The sequence below is a fragment of the Gymnoscopelus braueri genome (assembly GCF_963280865.1).
Source record: "Gymnoscopelus braueri genome assembly, chromosome: 23".
Classification (NCBI taxonomy): Eukaryota; Metazoa; Chordata; class Actinopteri; order Myctophiformes; family Myctophidae; genus Gymnoscopelus; species Gymnoscopelus braueri.
The window spans coordinates 38,109,822-38,123,552 of NC_137625.1; the positions used below are offsets into that span (position 1 = coordinate 38,109,822).

Here is a 13,731-nt window from a genome sequence, read left to right on the forward strand (position 1 = left end):
ACTGTACTTAAGTACAATTTTGAGGTATTTTTTACTTTACTGGAATGTTTCCAATTTTCAGTACTTTTACTTCTACTACATCTCAGAGGCAAATATTATAATTTTACTCCACAACAATTATTTGAAAACTTTAGTTACTAGTTACTTTGTAGATTTTGACCTTCTTATCACCTGACAGGGGAGGGTTTCCCTTGAACACGTTATTCCAACCAGTTCCTTTCCCCTCCATCAGGCACCCTGGCTGACCAGGGGCATTATAGGCCAAATTCTTCACAAATGTTCAAAATGTACCAAAATTTTGAAAGACAGCCGATCTACAAGCCGGGGCTGCCGGACGTGGTTAAGTGGTCAGAAGATGGGTGGGCCGTGAATGCTTTTGAGGTTTTTCAAGTGGGCCCGGATCCACAAAAAGGTTATGAACTGCTGGGGTTAAGTGGTTAACAACCCAGCCTGTCACAGTAAAGGCACGCCAGTCTGTCAAAAGCCCTGTGAGATATGATATGACTCATTGAAACACATGTCCGCGGTGTCTCCAAATATTGTCTGCCGTTATTCGTTAACATTGCTATTCAATTCAATTCAATCTTTATTTCAGACCCAGGGAGATCCATGTTACAATTATACAACACCACACAATAAAATAACAGTGCCATAAAAAACAAATAAAAACAAATTATGCAAATAGCCCACATTGTTCCGTTGTTCCGACTGAGACTCCAAAGGTGAGCAGTATACAGTGGTGTGCAAAAATGTTACTCTAACCCTGAAACATTAGAATAAAAGATGACTGAACTTGATCTAGTATCAGTGAGAGGACATGTTCAAATCCTACAGTTGTACCCTATATCCATTGTTGGAAGCTCATATGGAGAGAGAGAGAGAGAGAGAGAGAGAGTGCGTGCACAAGTGTGCAGTGATCACTCTGTTTGGATTAATCGCCTAACCACTTACAGTACACTTACACCCAAGTGCTGTACTTAGTTGACGGGGTCCCCCAGCCCCCAGGGTTTACTAGGTCTGCTAATATTTCCCTCTACACTCTGTTTGCCAAAAATAGGCTACACAGATCTACAAGTTCACATCCAAGCCCCCAGAAACGCGGTAGAACAGCGACGCTGCCGTCGCCTGGTGGTCAAATCTGGGATTGCAAGACTTCCACATTTAAAACGCTATTCTGCGTGCGTCTACCGTTTGAAACCCTATTGTGCGCTTGCTCGGTGCTCAAGTCCACATTTGAGCCAAGGAATTCATTTTAAAAGGAAGAGACGCCAAAGTCATTTTCTCTATCCTGCAATTCCAGCCAGCAGATTCATCGCACTGGGTGGCAGACTCACACCGGAAGTTCAGTGAAATAACATTGGAGTCTATGAGAGCCGGCTGGACAGCTTATGAACACTGTTTCTGAACGATTGAGACCTTTATGAAATACTCTGCTCAGGAAAACAAAAGAAGACATATATCATCACATTGTTTTCTGCTGTGTTGCTTTTCGATGTGATACGCTGTATAATTTTATAGAGGCATCTAAAGAGCACAAAGCATATTTCTGAACGTGCCAAAGTATCGCGAGACTGTCCACCATTTCCTGTCTGGCAGCCAAACCTCGCGATACCTGGCTCCGAGACAGAAACGATACCTGCCGCCGTTTAGATGCCTTTGCACATCGAAAAGCAAGTGATTAGAAAACAACCTGTGATATGTCTTCTTTTGTATTCCTGAACCAATTGAAAGTGTTTTAAATATTTTCAGAGCGCCACTGACCTCTGCCAGGGTCAATCAGCCACCCCCCCCCCCCTCCTTGGCCCTGACAGCCAATTTAGATCTCGGAGTGGTCACATCTCCCCTCCCTGCCTCTCTGCATTATCATCCTGTAATTGATTTTCCGCACTAATCTCAAGGTCCCGTTGACATTCTGGCCTGGCTGAGAGACATGGTGCTGTGTTTACGATCCTCCTGCTAACCCACACATTAAATGGTATAAATGGTGCATTTATATAGCGCCTTTATCCAAGGCGCTTTACAATGATTGTGCATTACATTCACCCATTCACACACCCATTCACACACCTATTCACACACCTATTCACACACACATTCACACACCCATTCACACACCCATTCACACACACATTCATACACCGATGGTGGAGGAAACCATGCAAGACACCAACCTGCTCATCGGGAGCAATTAGGGGTTCAGTGTCTTGCTCAAGGACACTTCCACACTAACTCTGGGGGAGCCCGGGATCGAACTGAGAACCTTCCGGTTAGCAGTGGTGGAAAAAGTACTCAAATGTTTCACTTAATTAAAATATCAATACTGCAATGCAGAAGTACTCTGTTACAAGTAAAAGTCCTGAATTCAAAATTGACTTGAGTAAAAGTACAAAAGTATTGGTATCAAAATGTACATAAAGTGTTGCGATGCGACACATTGTGAGCTTGTAGATCGGCTATTTTCAAATAGCCTAGGTATAAAATAGGGCTAAAGTGGTTAATGTATGTTTTATAATGTAACATATTTATATCCGCAAAGTAACTAGTAACTAAAGTTTTCAAATAATTTCAGTGGAGTAAAAGTACAATATTTGCCCCTGAGATGTAGTGGAGTAGAAGTAAAAGTAAAGTATAGACAATTAGAAATAACCTGGTAAAGTAAAAGTACCTAAAAAATGTAAAAAGTACAGTACTTGAGTAAATGTACTTAGTTACTTTACACTAGTAGCCAATAGAAAGGAGTAGCTTGGTGATGGTCGCAATGTCCCAGAGAACCGCTCATCCAGACGACTTTCACACTCCTTGGGTCCTCAGCAACACACCCGCAAGTGTGAAGTCGATCCGTTGAGATCCACATATCTCAACGGTTCTCGAGACATGTGAAGGACAGACTTACATACATACAGATATTCCTGAAATTAATAGATTAGTTAATAGACTTAGTGCAGTTCCTGTTCGGAATACATGCCCATTCGGAATACGGAAATTCTGGAGAACTGCTCATCCAATCGACTTCACAATTGACACGGCATTGCTATGGTTCCTCATAAATAGGCATATCACAATTATTACATAATCATCTAATTATTTGAGATAATCGCAATTATGTTTTGCATAATCGTCATAATCTTTTCCATGTTTAAAAATGTTCACACAATTTCAAATAAAAAAAAAGCAGAAATGGCCGATCTACAAGCTTACAACTTGCGGCTGCCGTTGGAAATGTGTGCCCATTCGGAGCAAGCCGTGTTCTGGAGAAATGCTCATCGGATCGACTCCGCACTCCCTTGGGTCCTCAGCAATACAACCACCAAGGGCGAAGTCGATCGGATGAACGGTTTTGGAGATATGCAAAGGGCAGACAGACATAGAGATTCCTGGAATTTATACCACAGAACTGTTTTCACAGTGCCTGCATTCCCATGAAAAACCAAAACGGGACATGTTTCTCACCCCCAACACAAATAACGGCCAAACGAAAACAAGACATTTATCATCCTCAGGAACACGGACTAAACACTGACATATTATGGTTTACACAGAAACCACTTGGTGTTAATTTTAGGTTGCGAGTGAAAGCCACATTTAACCAATTGAACCCCAGTGAGACCCTATTCTGGGGCAAACGTTCAACAAGCTCACAATGTTGTGAGTTGCTAACTCTCTCTATGAGCCTGAGTGTGTGTCCTTCATGCCCTCACCCTTCCTCTTTGCTATTTGAGTTATTTCTTTAAAAAAAAAACTAAGCATTCAAAGGTACACATTACAAACTTTGCTGTATTTTAGTTTACAGAAAATACTGAAAATAGCAGATTTACAAGCTCACATCAGCTATTTTTTTTGTGGTTAATATAGTGGTTAATTCATAATGTATTTTTGTAAGTTTGGGTCCCGGGGGTCCATTCTTAGAAATTAATGTGGAGGCAGTCAAAAGTGCAATATTTGTGTTTGAAATGTAGCGGAGTGAAAGCCATAAGCTTTACAACAAAACAAATAGCCTACTCTAATGTACTTTGTTACTGCACCACACTGTGTCAGTGGTGGAAAAAGTACTCATATATTTTACTTAAGTAAAAGTATCAATACTCCAGTGTAGAAATACTCTGTTACAAGTGAAAGTCTGGTAATCAAAATCTACTTGAGTATAAGTACAAAAGTATTGGCATAAAAGTATACTTAAAGTACTAAAAGTAAAAGTACTCATTGTGCAGAATGTCCCATTTCAAAAGTTCATAATGTATACAAATCTTTTGAAAATAGCAGATCTACAAGCTCACAATCGCGACGCACTGTGAGCTTGTAGATCTGCTATTTTCAAATGGCCGAATTATACTGTATATAGGGCTGATGTGGTTAATGTATGTTTTGTGATAATAATCTAAATCTGCGAAGTAACTAGTAACTAAAGCTGTCAAATAATTGTAGTGGAGTAAAAGTACAATATTTGCCTCTGAGAAGTAGTGGAGTAGAAGTAAAAGTATTGAAAATGGGAAATACTCCAGTAAAGTAAAAAAAATCCTCAAAAGTGTACTTAAGTACAGTACTTGAGTAAATGTACTTAGTTACTTTACACCACTGCACTGTGTAGGCTACATGGCTTTGTCTGGCTTGTCTCATCCTGCTCAGTCACTTATGCATTTGTATATTCATCTCATTATATCTGTGCAAACCAGGGTGGTTTGAATAATTACAGGTGGGTGCTCTCTGCTATTCAGCTGAGAAAGAAAGGTCAGCAGCGGGCTGGCAGTCAGCAGTGGGCTGGCAGTCAGCTGCGATTGCAAAGGACTCCTGGGCAGTCACACGTCTGTGGAAAGCTTGTTTCTTTAGCTTTGCCTGGAAAAATACACAACTGAGCCTGTGGCTATAAACATATTGCAAAGCGGGGGGGGGGGGGGGCCTGGTGCTCGGCCAAGCTAGTGCACGGACCGACCACGTGCTCCCTGTGAGTCACCAGGTCCCGAGTTCGAACCCCGACTGACTCCCGTCCCTCTCTCACATGACTTCGGTTTCCTGTCTCTCTACTATCTAATGAAGCACAGTGGTGTAAAGTAACTAAGTGCATTCACTCAGGTACTGTACTTGAGTACAATTTTGAGGTACTTTTAATTTACTGGAGTGTTTCCAGTTGTCTGTACTTTGACTTCCACGCCATTACATCAGAGGCAAATGTTGCCACTACAATTATTTGAAAACTTTGGTTACTAGTTACTTTGCAGGTGTAAATTATTACATTATAAAACATATAATAACCACTTTAGCCCTATTTTATACCTAGGCTATTTGAAAATATCCGATCTACAAGCTCACAACGCGTTGTGAGCTTGTAGATATGTAGCTTGTAGCTATTTTCAAACATTTTAGTACTTTTACTTTTGGTACTTTATTTACATTTTGATACCAATACTTTTGTGCTTTTACTCAAGTACATTTTTAATTCAGGACTTTTACTTGTAACAGAGTACATTGCAGTATTGATATTTTTTACTTAAGTAGAACATTGGAGTACTTTTTCCACCGCTGTCTAATGGAGCAAAAGTGCCACACACAAAGAATTGAAGAATATCCATACTTTAAAAAAAAAGCAGAACATAACATAACACTTAAACCAGCTGTTCCCAGATCTTTTAGGCATTGCACCCCCTTCTACATCCCAACTAGGCTGATGCTCCCCCCATCCTTAAAAAAATTGCCTATTTATAGCTGCATTGAAGGCATTAAACAAGCTCAAACACATGAAACTAAATATTGAAGAGAGCACAAAAATGTACACATTTGAATTCAACTGAACTACACTGTGTAATGTTTCAATTAAATGCAATAATGTTACACACAAGGCAAATCAAAGAGTTTATTTGTATAGCACATTTAAGCAACGAGGCAATTCAATGTGCTTTATTGTGCTTTATTAACTCAAGTACGTATTTGACAACTTTTTGTAGTAATATTTGACCAGGAGTATCTATACTTTGACTCGGATACTGTGGAGTTGAGTACTTTGTCCACCACTGCATGTACAGTGAGGTGAGCGTTCAGGTTCAGGTTCGGTCAGAGAGTGCTCTCTCTCTCTCTCTCTCTCTCTCTCTCTCTCTCTCTCTCTCTCTCTCTCTCTCTCTCTCTCTCTCTCTCTCTCTCTCTCTCTCTCTCTCTCTCTCTCTCTCTCTCTCTCTCTCTCTCTCTCTGTCTGTGCCTCTCTTGTCCAATCCCAGCTGTGTAAATATACAACAGAGTGTGGAAGTAAAAGCAAAGAGCAAAATGAGGCCGAAAACACATCCTCCTCCTCCTCCTCCTCCTCCGAACGAGACGGAGAGTGAGTGGTCCACATAATGAGTGGCGTGAAGTAACTAAGTACATTTACTCAAGTACTTTACTTAGGCACAATTTTGAGGTACTTTTACTTTTCTTGAGGATTTCAATTTTTCGATAATTGATATACTCCTACTCCATTACATCTCAGAGGCAAATATTGCACTTTTTACTCCACTACAATTATTGGAAAACTTTTGTTACTTTTTAGATTTGGATTATTATTACAAAACATACATGAACCAATTAAACCCTATTTTATGCTTATTCTAATGAAAAATAGCCAATCTCCAACCTCACTTGTGAGCTATTTTTTTTAAAAGTTTGACACATTTTGAACTTTTTTTTTAAATAAATTATATTTTGATGCCAATACATTTTCACTTCTACTCAAGTATTCTGAATACAGGCCTTTTTTCACTTGTAACCAGTGGTGTAAAGTAAGTACATTTACTTAAGTACTGTACTTAAGGACAAGTTTGAGGTATTTTTACTGTATTTCCAGTTTTCAGTACTTGACAGCTTTAGTTACTACTTACTAGCCATTTCAAGATTTTGATTATTATTACAAAACATACATTAACCACTTCACCCCTATATACATTTGGAAATATTGTGAGCTTGCAGATCTGCTATTTTCAAAAGATTTGTATTCACCTGTTTCCTAGGCTGTGTGTTTTCCACTTCCTGTCGATTTGATCCAATGAAATCCAATGAAACTGGTCAGATGACCAATGATATCCAATGAAATCTACAGGAAGTGGAAAACACACAGCCTAGGAAACAGGTGAATACATTTGAAAACTTGAAATGGGACATTCTGCACAATAAGCACTTTTGCTTTTGGTACTTTAAGTACATTTTGACGCCAATATACTTTTGTACTTTTATTGCAGTATTGATACTTTTACTTAAGTAAAACATGTGAGTACTTTTCTCACCACTGCTTGTAGAGTACATTTTTATAATGTGGAATTGCTCCTTTAGCCCTAAGTAAACAACCAGAGTACTCCTTCTTCCACCCTCGGCACATAATGAGCTGAGGAGTGATGCAGGAGTGGAAAAGTTTGGTTTGGACGGGCGACAGGTTGTGAGGAGTGAGACCGGGGACAAACACTCTGCTCTCTTCTGCTCCTTTTCCCCGGGAAGTGGAGACGTCCTGATTAGAAGGAGAGGGAGGTGGGTGGGTGGCAAAGGGGTCATGACTAACGCTTTGGCCCTCTGCAGTGCTGGAAGAAGTACTCAGATAGTTTACTTAAGCAAAAGCAGCAATGCCACAATGTAAAAAATACTCTGTTGCAAGTAAAAGGCTTGTGTTCAAAATGTTACTTGAGTAAAAGTACAAAAGTATTGGCATCAAAATATACTTAAAGTACCAAAAGTAAAAGTACTAAAATGTTTGAAAATAGCCGATCTACAAGCTCACAACGCGTCGCATCGCGACGCGTTGTGAGCTTGTAGATCGGCTATTTTCAAATAGACTATAGGTATAAAATAGGGCTGAAGTGGATAATGCGTGTTTTATATGATATAATGATTTATATCAGCAAAGTAACTAGTAACTAAAGTTTTCAAATCATTGTAGAAAAAGTACAATATTTGCCTCTGAGACGTAGTGGAGTAGAAGTAAAAGTATTGAAAATTGGACATTTTGAGTAAATGTTATCATATTATTATTTTTCATAACTTTGTTTTTATTTAGCATTTAGTAATGCTTCTATCAACTTACTACAGCTGTACTGCTAAACAAAACTTCACATTCCTGAGTATGCCTTTCAGAGTATTGCTGTAACCTTGGCTTAAAAATATACAAAAATGAACACTAATTATAGTTAATAAGGTTTCTATTAAAATAAACGAGAGCACGCTCTACTGGTGGACTGTTGTAATTAAAATGGTTCATGGAAAGTTGCATGTTTGGAACCGTTGAAGGCAATAGTTCACCATTTTGGATATGTTTAGATTACTTTGTTTTCTTTGTGATAAAAAAAAATAAAATGTTGGCCTGGGGCCGCATTGAGTGACGGTGCGGGCCGCATGCGGCCCACGGGCCGCCAGTTGCCCATCCCTAAGTTGGAGAAAAAGAGCAGTAAAGAATATGAACATGGGTTCGTTTTTGTGCCTCTGTAACTTGCTTTTCCTGTTTGTTTGTTTTTTACTGATGTTTCCTTTTGCCTTATTTTGTTTTTGTCTCTGTTTTGTTTTTGTCCCGATGTTGTATTTTGTGTTGTAATTGACTGCATCACTGTGGTGTCCCCATGAAAAAATAAAGTATACAAAAAATAAAGAATAATAATTCATAGTAATTCATAGAAAAACGTAAATTATGGCAACCTGTGTGTGTAACTACAGTAAGTGATGCTCTCTGAAGTCACAAGTAGCCTATTTATGCCAGAATACAGATATAGCCTACATTATTTTTATGATTATGGTGGTGAGTGACACAGTTGGGTACACACACACTTGTACCCAACAAATCAACAGTGTCTATTGGAAATGGAAATAACATGTTATTTCAGGTGACACATCGCCCAGTTCCCTCCATTAACTTTATTTGTAAGACTCAATGTCCTCCTGATGTCCTCGACCTTATCCCAAACAACCCTGTTAGGTCAACACCAAGCAGGAGCAGCCCACATGGATAAGCATGTTCCTCTGTTCTTTCCATGTGTCTTTCAAAGCCCAGGGTGCAAGGAGGCTCTCCCATGGCTTACTGGCACCCAACTTTATGCAGTTTACAGTTAATGAAATTCTCTTCAACAATGTATTCAAATATGTTTCTCGATATAACGCTGTGTCACTGTGTACATATTGCGATAACTTAACCCAGAGGGACCTCAAGTTACCTTCCTCAATGAAACAAAAACTGTTAATGTGAGACGACAGCACCCTCTGCTGACCACATACCAGAATCAAAGGCAGCTGCTGTCTAAAAAGACAGCCAATCAGAATCATAGAAGCCTTGGTATAAAAGCAACGTCATTTCCTCCCATTGTTCTTTTTACACCCTGTGCCCAGATATCCATACAGCGTTGTCTCGTGGTGAGTCAAAAAGTGGCATTTTTACGTATAAAAGCCTTCAAATTTCGCCCAAAGGAGTCTGATAAACACAGGAAATTCAACTCAGTATATCATACACAGACATATTTTAAAGCAACTGTTTAAATGACGTCAAATTTCCAGTAGAAGTAGGAGCTAACGTAGGTAGCTAACTGCTAGCTGCGGACATGCGCCCTGCTCCATAGTTTATACTCGGAAGCGTGCGGCTGGATAGCTTAATGTTTTGTATAGACTAATTTCTCGTAGCCAGTGTTGTGGCTAAAAGTTATTGCCTGTTAGGAACATATTGCCAAGTATTTTATACTTATGCAAATGATTTTATTGCTCAACAGATTGACCGATTAGACCTGGTTCTAAATGGTTGTTGGCTAAATGTCCCCAGCTAAATTGGTGGAACCAAATGGACTCGTACAGGCCCGAGAGTGTACAAATGGGTTCCATTTGTAGTTGTGGTGGTCTGTGTGCCTAAATCATACCAAAATAGCGGTCATTGAAACTAAAGTTAGAGAATCATTGCATTAAACTACTTTGATTTAAGCTTAGTCTCACCCACGGATTTGCTACTGACCACCACATGTTGATGATGATCTCTTGTCCTCCCTGGCCTCTTCCAGCTTTTCCATCTAACTCGTAACGCAGGAAAAGCGGTCACGATGTCCGGAGGTCTGGATGTCCTTCAGATGAAGGAGGAGGATGTGCTGAAGTTCCTAGCAGCATCCACCCACCTGGGAGGAACCAACATGGACTTCCAGATGGAGAAGTACGTCTATAAGAGAAAAGGCGATGGTCAGTGTTGGGCTAATCATGCTAATTCAATATGTAAAGTCGCACACAGAGGCACATTTAAATATAAAATTCAGTTTCCTATAAATGAAGGAATATAACATATGCTCCCAGGTGGTAGTGAAGGGTAGGTGTGTGGGATATGTACAGTACTTCCAATGGGTGAGGAGTGGTATCAATCATGTTACAGGAACTGTCAGAGCATTTACATCGAAATGTTCAATTTACAACATGCTGGATAGAAACTATATGAAAAGGAATTAGTTATGTCCTCACAGTAAAAAAAAAGCTTAATGGCAATATGTGTCAGTTTTTCATATGAAAAGGGAATTTTCCCTAGTGAATCCACATTCACATGTTTACCCCATCCAGGATTACACTAATTTCCATTCACTCCCTTTTTATCCTGTGGAGTTTTACACTTGGGAGATGCCTTAACCTGTTATTTTGCCATTATAGGTGGGGGAAAAAAAGAGATCTAAAAGCTCACAACTTAATGCATTGTGAGCTTGTAGATCAGCTATATGACACCATCGTATGATGGCAGTATAAAACATCTAGGGCTTATTTCCTATAAGGAACACATTTGACGTGTCCTGCTGACGTGTGTAGCTCACTTTCTTTCTTCGTCACCAGGTGTGTACATCATCAACCCGAGGAAGACTTGGGAGAAGCTGCTGTTGGCTGCCAGGGCCATCGTTGCAATTGAGAACCCAGCTGATGTGTGCGTCATCTCCTCAAGGGACACTGGACAGGTATGAACACATTCTTTTTAACCACATGAACCCTAGCATCCCTATTCTGGGCATGTCATCATAGGCAAGCATTCTGTGAAAATCTGCAACATTATGTGCATCTACCTTCTTGCAACGCATCGTGAGCTTGTAGATTGGCTGTTTTTGTTTTTACATTAACTAAGTATATAGGGTTTAAATGGTTAAAGTAGCCTTTTTACCTGGCGTCTTTTTAAAAGCTAGTTCTTCACTGTGAAGAGAAATACAATGGGTAGACACGTTTTATTAGCTGAATTATGCACCTCACGAATCATTTAATTTGTTTATATTGTTTCTATGCACATTATTAAAACCTGCCACTGATGTCGGTGGTTAGGTGTCGGAAGTGTGCTACAGTGACTCGGCCGGGTTTTCTGACTCCACGAGGACTGACGTCCTGTGACTGGGGTTACCTAACAACCTGTGTCACATTAACGCCTGATTTGTGCTTGGGTTGCATGCCGAAAAAACAGTAGCTGAACTACAAGCTCGCATCGCAACGTGTTGTGAGCTTGTAGATCGATTATTTTCGGTGCATGCAACTAAGTATAAATCGGGTATTGGCCTTGTCACAACAGTCACTCAAGCAAAGTTTGGAAAGAACGTCATTTCTGTAACTTCCCCTTTGTCTTTAGAGAGCAGTGCTGAAGTTTGCCTCTGCTACCGGTGCCAGCACCTTCCAAGGTCGTTTCACCCCTGGAACCTTCACCAATCAGATCCAGGCTGCCTTCAGGGAGCCCCGTCTTCTGATCGTGACGGACCCTCGTGTTGACCATCAGCCACTGACTGAGGCCTCCTACGTCAACATCCCCACCATTGCTCTGTGCAACACAGACTCCCCACTCAGATACGTGGACATTGCCATCCCCTGTAACAACAAGGTGAGACGGACTGATTTACAAATCCGTTGTAAATTGTGATGTCATGTGACTTGATAAGAGGTTTTTAGTCTGTCTTTTATGGTCAAGGTTTAATGGTCTCATAAGGACATCATGCACACAGTTAGAGCCCGTCGCTGTCTCATCAGTGCAGTTCTGGGTGCAGAATGTGTGCTACAGCAATGCAAGGCCTTGTTTCCCCATCTCTCAGGTGCTCCTTGGGAAGTGGGTACAGTACATAGGCCTTGCTACACAGTCAAAATGTTTATTTGACCATGTTTAAGGCCCCATAATGACTGGCAGTGAGTTTTGTACATCATCATAACTGATGGTTTGTGTTCCAGGGTCACCACTCTGTGGGTCTCATGTGGTGGATGCTGGCCAGGGAGGTGCTGAGGTTCAGGGGTACCATCTCCAGGGAGCACCCCTGGGAGGTCATGCCTGATCTCTACTTCTACAGGGATCCTGTGGAGGTGACTCAGGTGAGATCGACATAACACTGGATTTCATGTCCTCGCTTCTATAATTACTTGTTGTTTGCCCCAGTATATTACAGATGTTTTAGCAGCCATTGTCTCATCTTAAATGTCACCATTCCTTGCAGATTGAGCAGGAGGAGAAGGATGCAGCTGAGAAGGCTGCTGGCAAGGAGGAGTTCCAGGGAGAGTGGACCGCCCCAGCCGCTGATTTCACTCAGCCACCTGAGGTGGCTGACTGGTCTGAGGGTGTGGCTGTTCCACCAGTGGCCATCCAGCAGTTCCCTGCTGGTAAGAACACATCCACTGATATGTTAGAATGTATGACCTGTTACTTGCATTCAGCATTTGCTAAACCGCAACTTATCCTGTCTCCTTACAGCGACTAGTGCTGCGGCTGCCGCCGCTGCTCCTGCCAAGCCGGCTGCAGGTGAAGTCTTCTCTGGTGAGGACTGGAGTACTCAGCCTGCCACTGAGGACTGGTCTGCTGCCCCCACTGCCCAGGCATCAACTGACTGGGGCGGAGCCGCTTCTGAGTGGCCTAATTAGATCACTGACCTTGGCGATGACAATAAAGCAGCTCTTTTTACAGACTCACTCATGACTTGTTGTTTTGTTGTGTACTAAAGGTTATCGGGTCACCTCAGAAAACGTAGTTTTTCAACTATATCGGTAGCTTTGAACTACCTGAATTAACGTAAATTAAAAGTTTTAGGGCCAGAAAGCTTCCAATTGCATATATCAAACAACTCCTGACAAATGTACAGTATATTGTTGATGTAAACCTTGTGTCCAAAACCTTAACTTTTCAAATGGAAAAAGAACCTGTTCCACCATAGTTGGTCACAAGCTCTTAATACTTCTCATCTGTTCAATAACTACTTTAATAGTTGAGGTACAAGCTCACACAGCCAGATGTGACATGTTGTGAGCTTGTAGATCAGGGGTGGGCAACTTTGTAGATGGTGAGGGCCACAAAATTTCCTCAATCACTCTGGAGGGCCGCATTGTTTATCGGCAGGGACCCCCCCCCCCCCCCCCCCCACGTTGGCAAAACGGTCCGGGGGCGGTGCGCCGGTTCGGACCAAAATGCCAGGGCTGAATTATGGTCCCAGCCCGCCCCTGTTTATCGGCACTCTCGCCAGTAGTACCCCATTACTCAAAAAGCCCATGATAGTCACATATGTGATAAATAAGGGATATTCACTATTATTTGTTATAACTTTGTTTTTATTTAGCATTTAGTAATGCTTCTATCAACTTACTACAGCTGTACTGCTAAACAAAACTTCACATTCCTGAGTATGCCTTTCAGAGTATTGCTGTAACCTTGGCTTAAAAATATACAAAAATGAACACTAGAATTATAGTTAATAAGGCTTCCATTAAAATAAACGAGAGCACGCTCTACTGGTGGACTGTTGTAATTAAAATGGTTCATGGAAAGTTGCATGTTTGGAA

The 13,731-nt window shown here is 41.0% G+C and overlaps 1 protein-coding gene across 1 annotated transcript; it reads left to right on the forward strand.

Annotated features, from left to right (window-relative positions):
• The first annotated feature begins 9,298 nt into the window (after positions 1 to 9,298).
• Positions 9,299 to 12,867, forward strand: LOC308079853 (small ribosomal subunit protein uS2-like). Its single transcript, XM_080421464.1, has 7 exons — positions 9,299 to 9,342; positions 9,975 to 10,146; positions 10,780 to 10,898; positions 11,552 to 11,797; positions 12,139 to 12,267; positions 12,399 to 12,561; positions 12,653 to 12,867. Exons 2-7 carry the CDS (start codon positions 10,014 to 10,016, stop codon positions 12,817 to 12,819), a joined length of 957 nt encoding a protein of 318 aa, XP_080277590.1. The 5' UTR covers positions 9,299 to 9,342; positions 9,975 to 10,013; the 3' UTR covers positions 12,820 to 12,867.
• The last annotated feature ends 864 nt before the right edge of the window (positions 12,868 to 13,731 follow it).

What these genes read in the sequence shown, in the direction of transcription:
- LOC308079853 (XM_080421464.1), top strand. Translation starts at nt 10,014, where the DNA reads ATGTCCGGAGGTCTGGATGTCCTTCAGATGAAGGAGGAGGATGTGCTG. An exon ending in TCTACAGGGATCCTGTGGAG is followed by an intron (nt 12,268 to 12,398) that starts GTGACTCAGGTG and finishes CATTCCTTGCAG; the next exon opens with ATTGAGCAGGAGGAGAAGGA. An exon ending in CATCCAGCAGTTCCCTGCTG is followed by an intron (nt 12,562 to 12,652) that starts GTAAGAACACAT and finishes GTCTCCTTACAG; the next exon opens with CGACTAGTGCTGCGGCTGCC.